Source organism: Vulpes vulpes, chromosome 9, assembly GCF_048418805.1.
Source record: "Vulpes vulpes isolate BD-2025 chromosome 9, VulVul3, whole genome shotgun sequence".
NCBI lineage: Eukaryota > Metazoa > Chordata > Mammalia > Carnivora > Canidae > Vulpes > Vulpes vulpes.
This window is the reverse complement of record NC_132788.1, coordinates 32,730,092-32,745,896: the sequence shown is the minus strand read 5'-3', so window position 1 is coordinate 32,745,896 and position 15,805 is coordinate 32,730,092. Positions and strand designations below refer to the sequence as shown.

Here is a 15,805-nt window from a genome sequence, read left to right as displayed (position 1 = left end):
ATCTCATCCTAAAGTCAGATGATCATCAAAATTTTAATGGGGACAGTATGGGAATTTTTCAGAGACTATCTTAATAAGGTGTGATCTCACAAAACTCCGAGTATCTTAAGATGTTGGTGAAACTGCTTCTAGGACATCTCTAGAAACTCAAAAGTAAGTATAGCCACTTTAAAGATTTTTTTCATTAATGCTTGTATTAATGTGGATTAAAACCCTCTGTATTTCCCAAGTAAATGTTGGCAATTTAAATTCTAGAAACAAAAATGATGAAAATATAAACTCAGTTGAAGCTGTTTTAACAAACATCCTTTAGTTTTGAGATTTCTTGTCATTGTCATTTGGCTCATAATCTACATTTTATATGTATTTTATAAACCTGTCTAAACACATATTACTTATGGATTCATGAGAAATAGCATTTTATAAAAGAAGAAGGAGTCTTTCGATTTTTGAAACTAATGTTCTTAAAAAATTGTTTCCAAAGTGTGGTGATGAAAAGGAAAGCCTAAAGAAATGTATGGAGTTGAAACAGTCTTTGCAGTTCAGGTTGGATCAAGAAGTGAAGAAAAATGAGGAATTAGAAAAAGAGAATACTGGGTAAGACTAATATTTCACATCACTTTAACCATTAATTAACTAATTTACCTGTAATTGTACTTTATAAAACCCTAAATAGAAATTCTTGCCAGAATACTACATTTACTCTTCAGTGATTCCTTAAATAATAACAACAATACCTTTGACATATGTTGTCAACTGCGCTTTTCATTGTCCACCTTGAATTAAGTCTGCAAGATATCTTTGTTCTTAGGTAATCTTTCCTTTTAATAGTGTTCTTTTCTTAGAGCAGATATCCTAATCTCTAAAAACTTATCTGTGTCATTATGTAACAACATCAAAAGTTACCTGGTTTCGCATGTATTTCTTTTTATTTATATTATTTACTTGAAATTCAAAAAATTAACTTATAGTGTAATATTAGTTTCAGAGATCGAGTTCAGTGATTCATCACTCTTATGTAACACCCAGTGCTCATGCCATCACGTGCCCTCCTTAATACCCATCAGCCAGTTACCCCATCCCCCACAATCCCTTCCCCTCCAGCAACCCAGTTTGTTTTCTAGTACTGAGTTATGGTTTGTGTCCCTTTCTGATTTCGTCTTGTTTTACTTTTCCTTCCCTTCCCCTATGCTACTGTTTTGTTTCTTAAATTCCACATACGAGTGAAATCATATGATAATTTTCTTTCTCCAGTTGACATATTTTGCTTAACATTATCCCTCTCGTTCCATCACATCATTGCAAATGGCAGATTTCATTTTTCTTTTTTATAAATATTATTTATTTATTCATGAGGGGCACACAACACACACACACACACACACAGTGAGAGATAGAGAGGTAGAGACATAGGCAAGAGGGAGGAGAAGCAGGCTCAGTGCAGAGAGCCCGATGTGGAACTTGATCCCGGGATCATGCCCTGAGCCAAAGGCCAACTCTCAGCCACTGAGCCACCCAGGGGTCCCAAGATTTCATTGTTTATTGGCTGAGTAATATTCTGTTCTCTCTCCCCCTCCCTCGCTCTCTATCTAATAAATAAATAGGATTATTTATATCACGTCTTCTTTATACATACCTCTTTCAAAGAACATTGGATCTCCTAGTTTGGCTATTGAGGATATTACTGCTATAAACATACAGGTGCAGGTGCCCCTTTGGATGCCGATCAAAATGATCTTTGGGATTCATACCTTCTAGCGCAATTGCTGGGTTTTACATAGGTAGCTCCTTTTTCAACTCTTTGAGGAACCTCTGGTACTGATTTGCAGAGTGGCTGCACCAGGTTGCATTCCCACCAACATCATAAGAGGATCCCCCTTTCTCTGCATTCCTGCCAACATCTGTCATTTCCAGACCTACTAATTTTAGCCATTATGAAAGGCGTGAGGGAAAAAAACTCAATGTGATTTTTGACTTGTGTTTCTCTGATGCCAACTGATGTTGAGCATGTTTTCCTATGTCTGTTGGCCATCTGTATGTCTTCTTTGGAGACATGTCCTTTCATTTCTTCTGCCCACTTCTTCATTGGATTATCTTTCTTTGGGTGTTGACTTTGATTAGCTCTTTATAGACTGCATACCAGCCATTTATCTGATAAGGCATTTGCAAATACCTTCTCCCATCCTGTCAGTTGTCTTTTGGTTTTGTCAACTGTTTCCTTGCTGTGCAAAAGCGTTTTATCTTGATGAAGTCCCAGTAGGTCATTTTGGCATCTGGTGACATGTCTAGCAAGAAGTTGCTGCAGCCGAGGTCACAGAGGTTGCTGGCTGTGTTCTCCTCTAGGATTTTGATGGATTCCTGTCTCACCTTTGGGTGTTTCATCCATTTTGAGTCTATTTTTGTGTACGGTGTAAGAAAATGGTCCAGTTTTATTCTTCTACATATGGTGGTCTGAGTTTCCCATGCCATTTGTGGAAGAGACTGTATTCTCTCCATTAGATATTCTTTTGAGTATTGTTGAAGATGAGTGGACCATAGAGTTGAGGGTCCAGGTCCACTTCTGGGTTTTGTCTTCTAGTCTACTGATTGACATGCCTGCTCTTGTGCCAGGACCATACTGTCCTGTTGATCACAGCATTGCAATAGAGCTTGAAGACCGGCTTGTAATGCCACCAGCTTTGGCTACCTTTTTCAGCATAGCTTTGGCTCTTCGGGGTCTTCTAAGGTTCCAAACAAATTTTAGTATTATTTACTCCAGCTGTGTGAAAAGAAGTTGGGGGCAGCCCAGGTGGCTCAGCGGTATAGCGCTGCCTTCAGCCCAGGGCGTGATCCTGGAGACCCAGAATCGAGTGCCACGTTGGGCTCCCTGCATGGAGCCTGCTTCTCCCTCTACATGTGTCTCTGCCTCTGTGTGTGTGTGTGTTTCTAATGAATAAATAAATTAAAACTCTTTAAGAAAAAGAAGAAGAAGAAGAAAAGAAGTTGGTTGCATTGAATGTAGAGATTGCTCGAGCTAGCATAGACATCTTAACAATATTTGTTCTTCCAATTCACGAACATGGAATGATTTCAGTTCTTTATGTCTTTCTCAATTTCTTTCCAGAATGTCCTATCGTCTGCAGAGTGCAGATCCTTGTCTCTTTGCGTAGGTTTATTCCGAGGTATCTTACAGTGTTTAGTGCAACAGTACATGGAAGGACTCCTCAGTTTCTCTTTCTTCCGTCTCATTGTTAGTGTATAGAAATGCCACTGATTTCTGTGCATGCATTTCATATCCTGCTGCTTTGCGCAATTCCTCTATGAGTCCTAGCAATGTTGGGGTGGACTCTTTGGGGTTTTCCACATACGATATCATGTCCTCTGCAAAAAGTGAGGGTTTGACTTCTTTCTTGATTCAGATGCCTTTTTATTTCTTTTTGTTGTCTAATTGCTGAGGCTATGTCGAACAACACGGGTGAGAGTGGACCTCCCTGTCGTGTTCCTGACCTTACGGGCAAAGCTCTCAGTTCTTCCCCATTAAGAATGAGACTGGGCGTGGGCTGTTCGTAGATGGCTTTTATGATTTTGAGATATGTTCCCTCCCTCCCTGCACTGCGAAGAGTATTGATCAAGAAAGGATGCTGCGCTTTGTCAAGTGCTTTTTCTGCCATCTGCTAAGAGGATCCTGTGGTTCTTGTCCTTTCTTTGATTACTGTAGTGTATCACATTGATTCATCTGCAGATGTTGAATGACCCTCACAGCCCAGGCATAAATCCCACTTGGACATGGTGAATAATCCTTTAATGTGTTGTTGAATCCTCCCAGCTAGGGTCTTGGTGAGAATTTTGGCATCCATGTTCATCAGGGATATTGGACCTTAATTCTCCTTTTGGGTGGGGTCTTGGTCTGGTTTGGGGATCAGGGTAATGCTGGCCTCACAGAGAGAGTTGGAAAGTTTCCCTTCCATTTCTATTGTTTATAAACTGCTTCAGAAGAATAGGTGAATTCTTCCTGGAATGTGTGGTAGGGTTCTCCTGGGAAGCCACCCGGTCCTGGACCATTGTTTGTTGGCAGATTTTTGGTGACTGCTTCCATTTCCTTGCTGGTTATGGGTCTGTTCAAGTTTTCTGTGTCTTCCTGTTTCAGTTTTGATAGGAAGGGATCCATTTCTTCCAGATTGCCTAGTTTGTTGGCATGTAGTTGCTCAGAATGTGTTCTTATAGTTGTTTCTATTCCTCTGGTGCTGGTCGTGATCTGTCTTCTTTCATTCACCATCTTATTTCTTTGGGTCCGTTCTCTTTTTGAAAAGTCTGGCCAGCGGTTTATCGATCTCATTAATTCTGTCAAAGAACCAGCTTCTGATTTCATTGATCGATCTGTTGTACTGTTCCTTTGGTTTCTACTTCATTGATTTCTGCTCTGATCTTTATGAAGATCTTCTCCTGCTGGTTTTAGGCTTTAATCTTCTGTTCTTTTCCAGCTCCTTTAGGTGTAAGGTTAGGTTGTGTACTTTAGGACCTTTCTCGTTTCTTGAGAAAGGCTTGTATTGCTATATACTTCCCTCTTCCCATATATACTTCGATGACCTTTGCTGCATCCCAGATGTTTTGAGCAGTTGTGTTTCCGTTTTCGTTTGTTTCTATGAGGTTTTTAAAATTGTGCTTTAATTCCCTGGTTTGATTCTTTAACCTCCGTGTATTTGAATTCTTTCCAAATTTCCTCTTGTGATCAAGTTCCAGTTTCAAAGCATTGTGGTCTGAAAGTATGCAGGGAAGGATCCCAATCTTTTGGTATCAGTTGAGACCTCACTTAGGACCCAGTACAAGATCTAGTGTGGAACATGTTCCATGTGCACCCGAGAAGAATGTGTATTCTGTTGCCGTGGGATGGAATGCTCTGAAGATATCTGTGAAGTCCATTTTGTGCAGTGTGTCATTCAAAGCCCTTGTGCCCTCGTGGATCTTCTGCTTGGATGATCTGGCCGTTACAGTGAGTGGTGTGTTAAAGTGCCTACTATTATTGTATGACTATCAATGTGTTCCTTTAATTTTGCTATTAATTGGTTTATAAGGTGGCCTGGGTGGCTCAGTCGGTTAAGCCCTTGCCTTCGGTCAGGTCATGATCTCAGGGTCCTGGGATCAAGCCCTGATCAGGCTCCCTGTTCAGTGGGGAGTCTGCTGCTCCCTCTCCTGCTGCCCCTGCTTCTGTTCTCTCTGTCAAATAACTAAATGAATCTTAACAGAAAATTGGTTTATGTAGTTGGCTGCTCCCACTTAAGAGGCATTAAATCTTATAATTGTTCAATTTTCTCTTTGGATAGACCCTTTAATTATGGCACAGTGTGTTTCTTCATCTCTTAATGCAGTCTTTGGTTTAAAATCCAACTTGTCCGATATCAAGATTGCCACTCCAGTTTTTTTTAATGTCCTTTAATATGATAAATGTTTTTCCACCCCCTCACCTTCAATCTGGAGTTGTCTTTGTGTCTAAAATGAGTCTCTTGCAGATAGCATATCGATGGATCTTGCTTTTTTTTTTTTTTTGGTAATCCACTGTGATACCCTGTGTGTTTTGACTGGGGCATTTGGCTTATTTACATTCAGAGTAACGATGGAAAGATATGAATGTAGTGCCAGTGTATTACGTGTAAAGTCCGTGTTTGGGTGTACTGTGTCTGTTCCTTTCTGGTCTGTGTTACTTTTGGGCTCTCTGTTTGCTTAAAGGTTCCCCTTTACCACTTCCTGCAGGGCTGGTTTAGTGATCACAAATTCTTTTAGTTTCTGTTTGTCCTGGAAGCTTTTTATCTCCCCTTCTATTTTGAATGAGAGCCTTGCTGGATAAAATTCTTGGCTGTAGATTCTTCTCATTGAGCACCCTGAGTATATCAGGCCAGCTCTCTCTGGCCTGCTAGGTCTCTTTGGATAGATCTGCTGCCAGCCGAGTATTTCTCTCCTTCTTGGTTCAGGGCCTCTTGTTCCAAGCTGCTTTCAGGATTTTCTCTTTGTGTCTGAAATTTGCAAGCTTTGCTATTATATGTTGAGATATGTTGACCTGTTTTTTTATTGATTTTGAGGAAGGTTCTCTGTGCCTCCTGGCACTTGAGTGCCTGTATCTTTCCCCAGATGAGGGAAGATCTCTGCTATAATTTGCTCAAATATGCCTTCTGCCCCCTCCTTCCCCTCTTCCTCTGGGATCCCCATTATTCTAACATTGTTTTGCTATGTGGACCGACTCATCTCTCAAATCCTCCTGTCATAGTCCAGTGGTTGTTTCTCTCGCTTTTCCTCAGCTTCTTTATTCTCCATCATTTTGTCTTCTATATCACTACTTCTCTGCTATGCCCCATTTATTCTAGCACTTAGAACCTTCATTTTTTATTGCATCTCACTAAGATTAGCCTTTTTTAGCTCAACTTGATTAGGTATCAGTTGTTTTGTTTCTCCAGAAAGGCATTCTCTAGTGTCCTCTGTGTGTTTTTTAAGCCCCGCTATCATCTTGATGGTCATTGTTCTGAACTCTCGCTCCAGCCTCCTACTTATATCCATGCTGATTAGGTTCCGGGCAGTCAGCACTACCTCTCGTTCTCTTTGTGGCGGTGAGTTTTTCCATCTTGTCATTCTGTCCAGAGAAGAAGAGATGAGTGAGAGAACAGAATAGAAAAATATCGAGAATGACCCCAGAGAAATAAATGCTAAACAAATCAGAAGCGACCGGAATCCAAAAAAGATTTAAACGGTGATAATAGAACTAGAGAGCTGAGCAGAGCAGTACACTGGATCCTATGTGTATTTTGGTCAGTTTGATAGGAAATTGCATCCCCAAATGGTTAAGAGGCAACCTTGTATATACACAAAAATAAAATTAAATACAACGAAAGGCTAGAATGTAAGTGTAAAAATGGAAATTAAAAGTCAAAATATAAAAAGGATATTATCAGGCAGTTGAACAGAACTGAGCAATATACCATATCCTAAGTATATTTTGGTCTGTTTGTTAGAGAAATATATCCCAAAGGAAAAACAAGCAGGACTTACATGTTTATACATATAAAATTAAATACGGTGAAAGAATAGAATGTAGCTCTGAAGGTGAAAGTTAAAAAAGACTTGCAGAAAGTGGTCACTTTTGTATTTGTAGAAATGCTGCAATTCTTTCCTTAGATCGCTGGTTGATTTCACAGGTGTTCAGAATGATTTGAAAGCTCTCTGGCTGACTTTCTGGGAATAGACAAAACAATGTTCTCCTCTTGCTCTGCCATCTCTGAATCAAGTGGCTTTCATTTTCTTCCTGCATTTTCTAGTTATGAAATATATCATTCATACAAAAATAAATGTCTGACTTAATGAAGAATAAAATGAACAATTTCACTACTCAGATTTTTTAAAAAGTCTTTCCGATGTCTCTGAAGCTCCCACCTGGCTTCCTTTCTGCTTATTTGCTGAGTATTTAAGTTTTGCTCTGATTGGTCAAAACTTTTCTGTCATTTAACTTTGTTTCTCTGCATTGTTTTGCATCCTTCACTTTCCTAAGAGTGTGCTAGCCAAGGTATTAGAGTTTTGTTTAAAACAGTCTCCTAGGCCATCATCATACATTATCTCTCTGCTGATTTCCTTTCTTCTGAAGCTCTGCCTCTTCCTTCTTCCTATGAACTCAAACTTTATATATTTTTCTTTCCTGTTTCTCTTTCTGTTTTGAATGCTCTCCTTTGGTGTTTTTTTGTCTGTATTTTCTTTTCTGCTTGTAGACTGAGGTAGGTGGGTACCAAAATGTATTTTTGCGTCTTTTTAAAACATTAATAGATGGGGATGCTTTTCTTCCTCGCCGTGGATTACTAGTCTCTACTACCTAATAATAGATTAATTTTTATATTCACATACTGAAAATAGATATTAATAATAACTAACAAGAACTCTTAATATAGTTACCCTGTTAACTCTTTAACTGCCGTATGTGTCAAAAAATCTTTTTCATATTTGTTTACTTAGCAATATAATTTAGTTGGTATTCTCTCAAACAATGTGAGATTGGAACAAATGAGATATCATAATTATAGATTTGTTTATATGATAGAACATATTATCTATTTAAGTAAGTATTAAATATTTCTTCTTAAAGGACCTGACTTACTCATTCTATACCTTCTGCAGACTTAAGAACCTCTTAAACATGATAAGAAGGATGTTAAGTAAATATGAAAATGGAGAGCCTCCTTTCTGTGGAGATATAAAAACCAGTCAAACGGAAATGGATATTCAGATTAATATGCTAAAAGAGAAGGTAATTTTTAATTAGTTTTGGGACTCTAAAATCATTGGGAAATAAATTCCTCTGTGCTTTGAGCAGTAAAATACAGATTTTTCTATTAATCTTACATACTTGATATATATTTTTGGTAATAACTTTATTGAGATATAATGAACATAAGATGCATATTCAAAGACCACCACAATCCATATTAGAACATTTCATAACCGTAAAAATAAACCCTATACCCTTTAACTGTCACCTCATGCTAGTTTCCCCCTCCCTATTCTTCTTAGCCATAGGTAGTCACTATTCTCCTCTCTGTCTCTATCGATTTGCTGCTGATTTTGGACATGTCATCTCAATGGAATCACCAAATATTTTATCCTTTGTGACTGCCTTCTTTGGTTTAGCATGTTTTTAGATTTATTTTGTGCCATGTGTCAGAACTTCATTATTTTTTTATTTCTGAATACTATCCCACCGTACGGACAGCCCACATTTTATTTATGTATTTATCATTTGGTGGACGTTGGGGCTGTTACACTTTTTGGCTATTGTTAATAATGCTGCTGTGAATACACATGTACAAGCTTTTGCGTGAACATTTCGTTTCTCTTGGGTATATACTTATAAATGGAATTGTTAGTTCATATGTTAAAGGACCTTTAACATTTTTGGTTTAAACCTTTTGAGGAACTGCCAGACTATTTTCCAAACTGGCTGCACCATTTTACATTTACGTCACCAGTGTTTGAGGATTCTCATTTTCCCTGATTCTTGTCAATGTTTGTCATTATCTGTTGTTTTTGTTATACCTATCCTATTGGGTGTAAAATGACATGTTGTAGGGGTATTTTCATTTGTTTCAAATTTTTATTTGAATTCTCGTTAGTTGACATATGTAATATTGGTGTCAGGAGTAGAATTTAGTGATTCCTCACTTAAATACCCGGTGCTCATCAGTACAAGTGCCTTCCTTAATACCCATCACTCTTCTAGCCACCCCCCCCCCCCACCTGAACAGCAACACTTAGTTTATTCTCTATGGTTGAGAGTCTCCTACGGTTTGCTTCTCTTTCTCTCCTTTTTTGCCCCCTTCCCCTATGTTCATCTGTTGTTTTGTTTTGTTTTGTTTTTTAATCCCACATAGGAGTGAAATCATATGGTATTTGTCTTTCTCTGACTTATTTCACTTAGCACAATACACTTGTTGAGTTCCATCTGTCTCGTGGTTTTAATTTGCATATTTCTTGGAACTGGTGATGTTGAGCATCTCACCTTTATATGTGGTCATTATTCATTTCTATATCTTGCTTAAAGAACTAATCCTTTCTTTTGCCCATTTTTATATTGGATTATCTTTTCATTATTGTAAGAGTTCTATCTATATCCTAACTACAGACCCCTTATCAGGGATATGATTTTCAAATATTTTATTCATCACCTTGCCTTTTCACTTTTTCTTGATGCTTACATTTGAAGCATAGAAGTTTTTATTTTTTAAATTTTGATGAAATACTTAATCTGTTTCTGTCTTTTGATGCCATATTTAAGAAACTTTTGCCAAAAGCAATCACAAACATACACACCTGTTTTTTCTGAGTTTTATAATTTTAGTTCTTAATATTTCATGTTAAGTTTGTACATATGTTATGAGGTAGAGATCTAATTTTTTAACTTTGTGTGTGGATATCCATTTGTCTCAGTACCATTTGTTAAAAAGACTATTCTTAATCCATTTAATTGTCTCGACACCCTTGTTGAAAATCAATCCACCGTAATTTGAGAGTTTATTTTTAGATTCTCAATTCTAATACATTGACCTATATATGTCTATCCTTACGCCACTACCAAATCAAATTTTATGAGAATGCTTTCCTAGTCCTCTTGCAAATTACTACTCATTTATGTAATAATAAAAAGTCAATGTAGTAGGACCTAACTTTACTCCTGTAAAGACTTATACTTTTTGAAGGAGCCTTTTGCCAGCTTATGCCTTGCTGACTACCTGACACAATGAGAAGCCAGGCTCAGAAAGATAGAGTCCCGTTTCTCTCCTCCAGTAATACCGGTAGTGTCTCACTCAGTGCCTCCCCCATCCATTTCCATCAAATCTTGGTTGTAGGATCCACTGTCTACTATTTACTTCGTTGTGTTTTATTACCTTGTTATAATGCATAGACCCATCCATAGATTTCACCCTCTAGGATATAAAAGATTAACTCTGGGCTATCAGCCTTCCTGTTTGGAAGTCTTGCTAATCCATCATCTTAAAGTTCACAATTAGATACTCTTTTGACCTGGTTCTTGTGCATACAACACTGGCGCTGATCCTGTTCTTGGCACAGATCCTGCATTCTTGAAAAACACAGTTGCCTGTATCCATCTTCTTTTACTGAAATAGAAAGATATGCATAGCTGTACTTTGATAGGTCAATACATAATTAATGGAATAAACATTTCATTACATTATGTCAAGAATACACCTGTAAAATATCCTGTTGCATTTAATTGAATTATCAGGGAAGCCCGGGTGCTTCAGTGGTTTAGTGCTGCCTTCAGCCCAGGGCGTGATCCTGGAGACCCAGGATTGAGTCCCACGTCAGGCTCCATTCATGGAGCCTGCTTCTCTCGCTGCCTGTGTCTCTGCCTCTGTCTGTCTCTGTGTCTCTCATGAATAAATAAATTAAATGTTTTTTAAAATAATCAAATTATCAGAGACCAATAGTAGGCGTGCAATTTGAATCACAAAAAAATTTTCAAAGTGAACCTGTATGATATGGGGAAGCATTCTAGTACGATATATAAAGATGAGATAGTCTTACTTACCTCCCCTGAGAAATAAGCTTGCAGTAAGATAAAAGAGAAATTACATTTAAGTGTGCCAAAGGACAATACATTTGTTTTGCTAACGAAAAGATTAGAAATTATTCCATAATGTTCTCCTTATTTCATCACTGATGAAGGGAGAATGAAGATTATTGATTTAAAAGCACTCAGTGCTGCCTCTTTCTTTTAGAATTGCAGTTAATTGAAATCAGATAAAAGGTTCCATTTTGCTTATTAAACTTTTACTAGTTGTTCAGCTGTTATGCTTCAAATTATATGTCTCTCTGCTTGCCAGTCTTTTTTCTCCCGTAACTTGAGGGCAAATTTAAAAGAGGAGTTCTTGCCTAGTATTAATAATTTGTAATAGAAGGGATTCTTTAGAAAAACGTCTTAGAGAAAGGAAGATGGTGGCAGGGTAGGAGGAGCCTAGACTCACCTCGTCCCACTAATACAACTAGATACCTATCAACTCATCCTACATACCCCAGAAATCTACCTAACTACTGACAGAACAAAGGCCTCAACTAAAGAGAGAGAAGAGGCCACTTTGGAGAAAGTCGGAAGTACAGAGACATAGTTTAGAAGAGAAAGAGATCCTATGTGCAGCAGATGGGAGGGAGTAGTGGCCCCAGGGAAGGGCAGGAGAGAAGAACACCTGGGAATGCACATAGCCACTGGCTTGGAAAAGGAGAGTGGCTGAATTTCCTCAGTTCTTGCAAATATGGGGGGCTTAAAGCCTGGAATTTTAAAGGTTATTGGGCTTGGTGGGGGTAGAATCTGTAGGGCACTATGCTTGGAGAGAGGCACACAGCATAGCTGGCTGGTGGCATTTCCCTCCCCTGGCCCTGCACAAACACAGAGCCACCTGTGGGAATCAGTGCCACCTGACACCAGCTGCCTAACTTGCTTACACCAACCACCACCCGTTTGTACTCCAGGGGAACTGCCCTTTTCGATCATGCCTGCCTAGGTTCCAGCACAGCAAGCCCTTCCCCCAGAAGACCAGTACAAACCCCTGCCTGACACCATGTGTCCCGACCAGAGTTTTGCAGGGTCTCAGTTCCAGTGGAGTGTGACAGGTCTCATTTCGCAAGCTAGTTAAAACCTGCTAGATTCAGGCCAAGTACCAAACACTGCCCGCAGCAGATACTGAGAGCCTATCTCTCAGATGACTGGCCTGAGGGATAGAGGAGCCAGAACCAAGTAGCACAGTGCATGCCGCACACCCTGGAGACCCTCCCTGAAGCACCAGGCCCTGGGCACTACGGGACCATTTTCAGTGGTCCATTACTTTCAGGAACAAGTGACATAACTGGCTTTTCTAACCCAGAGAAACTGGCAGAGACCTAGACAAAATGAGAAGACAGAGGAATTTATCTCAAACGAAAGAACAGGATAATGCCACAGGGCCAGAGATCTAAGTGAGAGAGATAGAAGTAACGTGCCTGGTGGAGGATTTAAAGCAGTGACCCTAAGGATGTTCAGTGGACTTGAGTAAAGAATGGTGGAAGACATCAGTGAGACCCTTACAACAGAGATAAAAGAGTTAAAAAAGAAACGGAGATGAAGAGTGCAATAAATGAAATTAGAATACAGATCTGGAATATTCTCTAGACTAGATCATATATTAGGCCACAAAACAGGACTTAGGAAGTACAAAAAGGTTGAAGTCCTACCATGCACCTTTCCTGACCACAATACTATGAAACTATAAGTGGACTACAAAAAAAAAACCGTCCGAAAAGACCACAAATACATGGAGGTGAAATAACATCCTACTATTCAATGTGTGGGCCAACCAGGAAATAAATGAAGAAATTTCAAAATACATGGAAACAAATGAAAATGAAAACACAATTGTCCAAAACCTTTGAGATGCAGCCAAAGTGGTTCTAAGAGGAAAGTATATATAGCAATACAGGCCTACCTCAAGAAGCAAAAAAAAAAAAAAAAAAAAAAAATCTCCAAACAACCTAACCTTACACCTAAAGAAGCTAGAAAAAGAACAACACATGAACCTAAAGCCAGCAGAAGGAAGAAGATAATAAAAATTAGAGGAAAAATAGGGGTCCTGGGTGGCTGAGTTGGTTAACTGGCCAACTCTTGCTTTTGGCTAAGGTCACGTTCTTAGGGTCCTGGGATTGAGGTCTGCTTCAGCCTCCAACCTCAGTCTACTGGAGGATTCTTTCTCTCTCCCTTTTCCTTTGCCCCTGCCCCCCTCCGCCCCAACAAATAAATCTTTAAAAAATATTAGAGTGGAAATAAATGATACAGAAACTAAACACAAATAAAAATAGAACAGATCAACAGTAGCTGGTTCTTTGAAAAATTTAATAAAATTGATAAGGCTCTAGCCATAGTTCTCAAAAAGAAAAGGGAAAGGACCCAAATAAAATCACAAATGACAGAGGAGAATAACACTGCAGAAATCCTAACAATTATAAGAGAATATTATGAAAATATATTCCAACAAATTGGACAACCTAGAAGAAATGGATAAGTTCCTAGAAACATATAAATTACCAAAACTGAAGCAGGAAGAAAGTAGAACAGGACGCTAAGCAGCCAAGAAATTGAATCACTCATCCAAAAACTTGGAACAAACATAAGTCCAGGACCAGATGGCTTCAGAGGCAAATTCTACCAAGCATTTAAAGAAAGAGTTAGTATGCATTCTTCTCAGACTGTCCCAAAAAACAGAAGAGGAAGGAAAACTTCCAATTTCATTTGATGAGGCCAGCATTACCCTGATACCAAGACCAGATAAAGACACCACAAAGAGAATTACAGGCCAATTTTCTAGTGCAAAAATCCTTAACAAAATAGTAGCAAACTGAATCTAACAATACATTAAGAAAATCACCACCATGATCAAATGGGATTTATTCCTGGGTTACACGGGTGATTCAGTATCTGCCAATCAATCAGTGTGATGCACCCTATTAATAAAAGAAAGGAGAAGAATCATCATCATTTCCATAGATGTAGGAAAAGCATTTGATGAAGTACAATATCCATGCATGATAAAAACCCTCCACAAAGTAGGTTTAAGAGGGAACATACCTCAACATAATAAAGGGAATATATGAAAAAATGCACAGGTAATGTCCTCCTAAATGGGGAAAAACCAAGAGAAAAAGTTCATGTCTGGTGGTGTTGATGCTGGCTGTTGCCTACAATTATAGTTAGGGCAGGCAGCCAAAATGCTTACACTGGCACACCTGGACTCTCTTTGTGGCCTGAGCCTCCTCACAAGAGGAGGGGCTAAATTCTAAGTAAGCAGGCTGAGTGAGATACAGAACAGGGCAGAAGCTGTGTTGCCTTTCGTAGCCTAGCCTTGGAATACACACAACATCACATTCACCATATTCTGTTCGTTAGTAGCAAGTCACTAAGGTTAGCCCACAGTCTTTTTGTTTTGTCTTAATGGAATACTGGAACACCTACGAACACATGAAGAACACAATTTTTAGTGTAATTTACCCACCGGCCACAGTGTTCTGTATTCCTTTCACATGAAAAATACACTCACCTCCTCCCAGTACCTCCCACAAATCTCAGTTATCATTGCATCGCGTTCAGGAGGGAGTCCAAGATCTTGCCATCTTAATCAGGTGCAGGGGGGTAAGGTGCCAGGGTTATGTTGTCTAAATTTTAGTCCCTTGAGTGCAGGTTCTCTCAAGAGGAATGAAGACTTGAGAATTAAAGAGAACAGTTCTCTACTATTGAAAACACAACATTCTGGTAACTTGCTGAAGACTCTTCCATTCAGAAAGAAGATGGAAATCACATTAGTCCATAGCAGGTTTGAAATGCAGCCTGATGCATGCTGTCCGTTTTCCAGTCAGACTTAGTCTGAACCATGGAAATTTTTCTCCGTGGCTCTTTGCTGTCTATCCTCTCTGAGCTCTTGGTTCTGTCCTTAAAGAAATGACCTGTGTTTGCAGCTGTGTTTTCAGCCTGCTGCTTCCCTGTGGGGACTTCTAAGACCCTAAGGCCTATTTTCAGTCTGTGCTATCCAGGTCTCTTTTAGTCCAAGCTCGCAAACAGTGTTTTTGATGCTATAATTTTATTAACTTCTTGAGTTTTTCTGTGAAAATCAATGGATTGATTTTATGTCAGTAGAAAAGCCACTCTCCCGGGTCTTTTTGAGATAAACTTTTCAACTGGGCTCTCCTGTGAAGCTCATACTCTTAAGATCCTTAAAGAAATTTGAGGCATACCTGAAATCCTTCTGAGGTCTTAAGAAAAGGTTTTATACTCTTGGCTTCATCCATAGGCCATGTTTTCCCGGATTTGCTCTTGCCCCAGAATGCATTTCTTTATTTTAGCATTATTTGACAATTCAGCATATGGAAAGGCTATAAATGTGGAAAAAATATTTGAACCCAGTTAGTCCGGGTCTTTCATACTGCATAGACCTTGTTTAGTTTATCTTTTGTGTCCGTTTTACTTTCAAGTGGCTTGTGGCGCGAGTTCCTTTTCCTCTAGTGTCATTTTCTTCACTTGCCTGGAACCTTTGCTGTCAGCCTCTTCAAGGGCCATCAGGTTTCCATTAACAGTCTGTTGGAAGCCCTTTTGGTTTTCATTCTTACTCTTCCCTACATCCTTTCAGTTTCTACCTACCTCTGTGTTCAAAGGAGGTTCAGGTTTAAATTTCTTAATGGCAGCACCCCAAGTTTAGTATCAGTATCTGCGCCAGTTATGTATTGTGGCATAATAAACCACCTCAAAACCTAGTTGCTCAAA

The 15,805-nt window shown here is 39.0% G+C and overlaps 1 protein-coding gene and 1 long non-coding RNA gene across 2 annotated transcripts in view; one reads left to right on the top strand and one right to left on the bottom strand.

The window, feature by feature from the left end:
* LOC140594009 (uncharacterized) overlaps nucleotides 1-15,805 on the top strand; it is a 157,653-nt gene that overhangs the window by 124,549 nt on the left and 17,299 nt on the right. The window contains exons 34-35 of the mRNA XM_072722110.1: nucleotides 485-597; nucleotides 8,128-8,257. Coding sequence (XP_072578211.1) covers nucleotides 485-597; nucleotides 8,128-8,257 — 243 coding nt within the window. The remainder of the gene's footprint in view (nucleotides 1-484; nucleotides 598-8,127; nucleotides 8,258-15,805) is intronic.
* LOC140593859 (uncharacterized) lies at nucleotides 3,404-7,197 on the bottom strand. Its single transcript, XR_011994198.1, has 2 exons — nucleotides 7,015-7,197; nucleotides 3,404-6,598 (listed from the first exon to the last, which is right to left on the bottom strand). It is a non-coding gene; the product is annotated as an uncharacterized lncRNA (long non-coding RNA).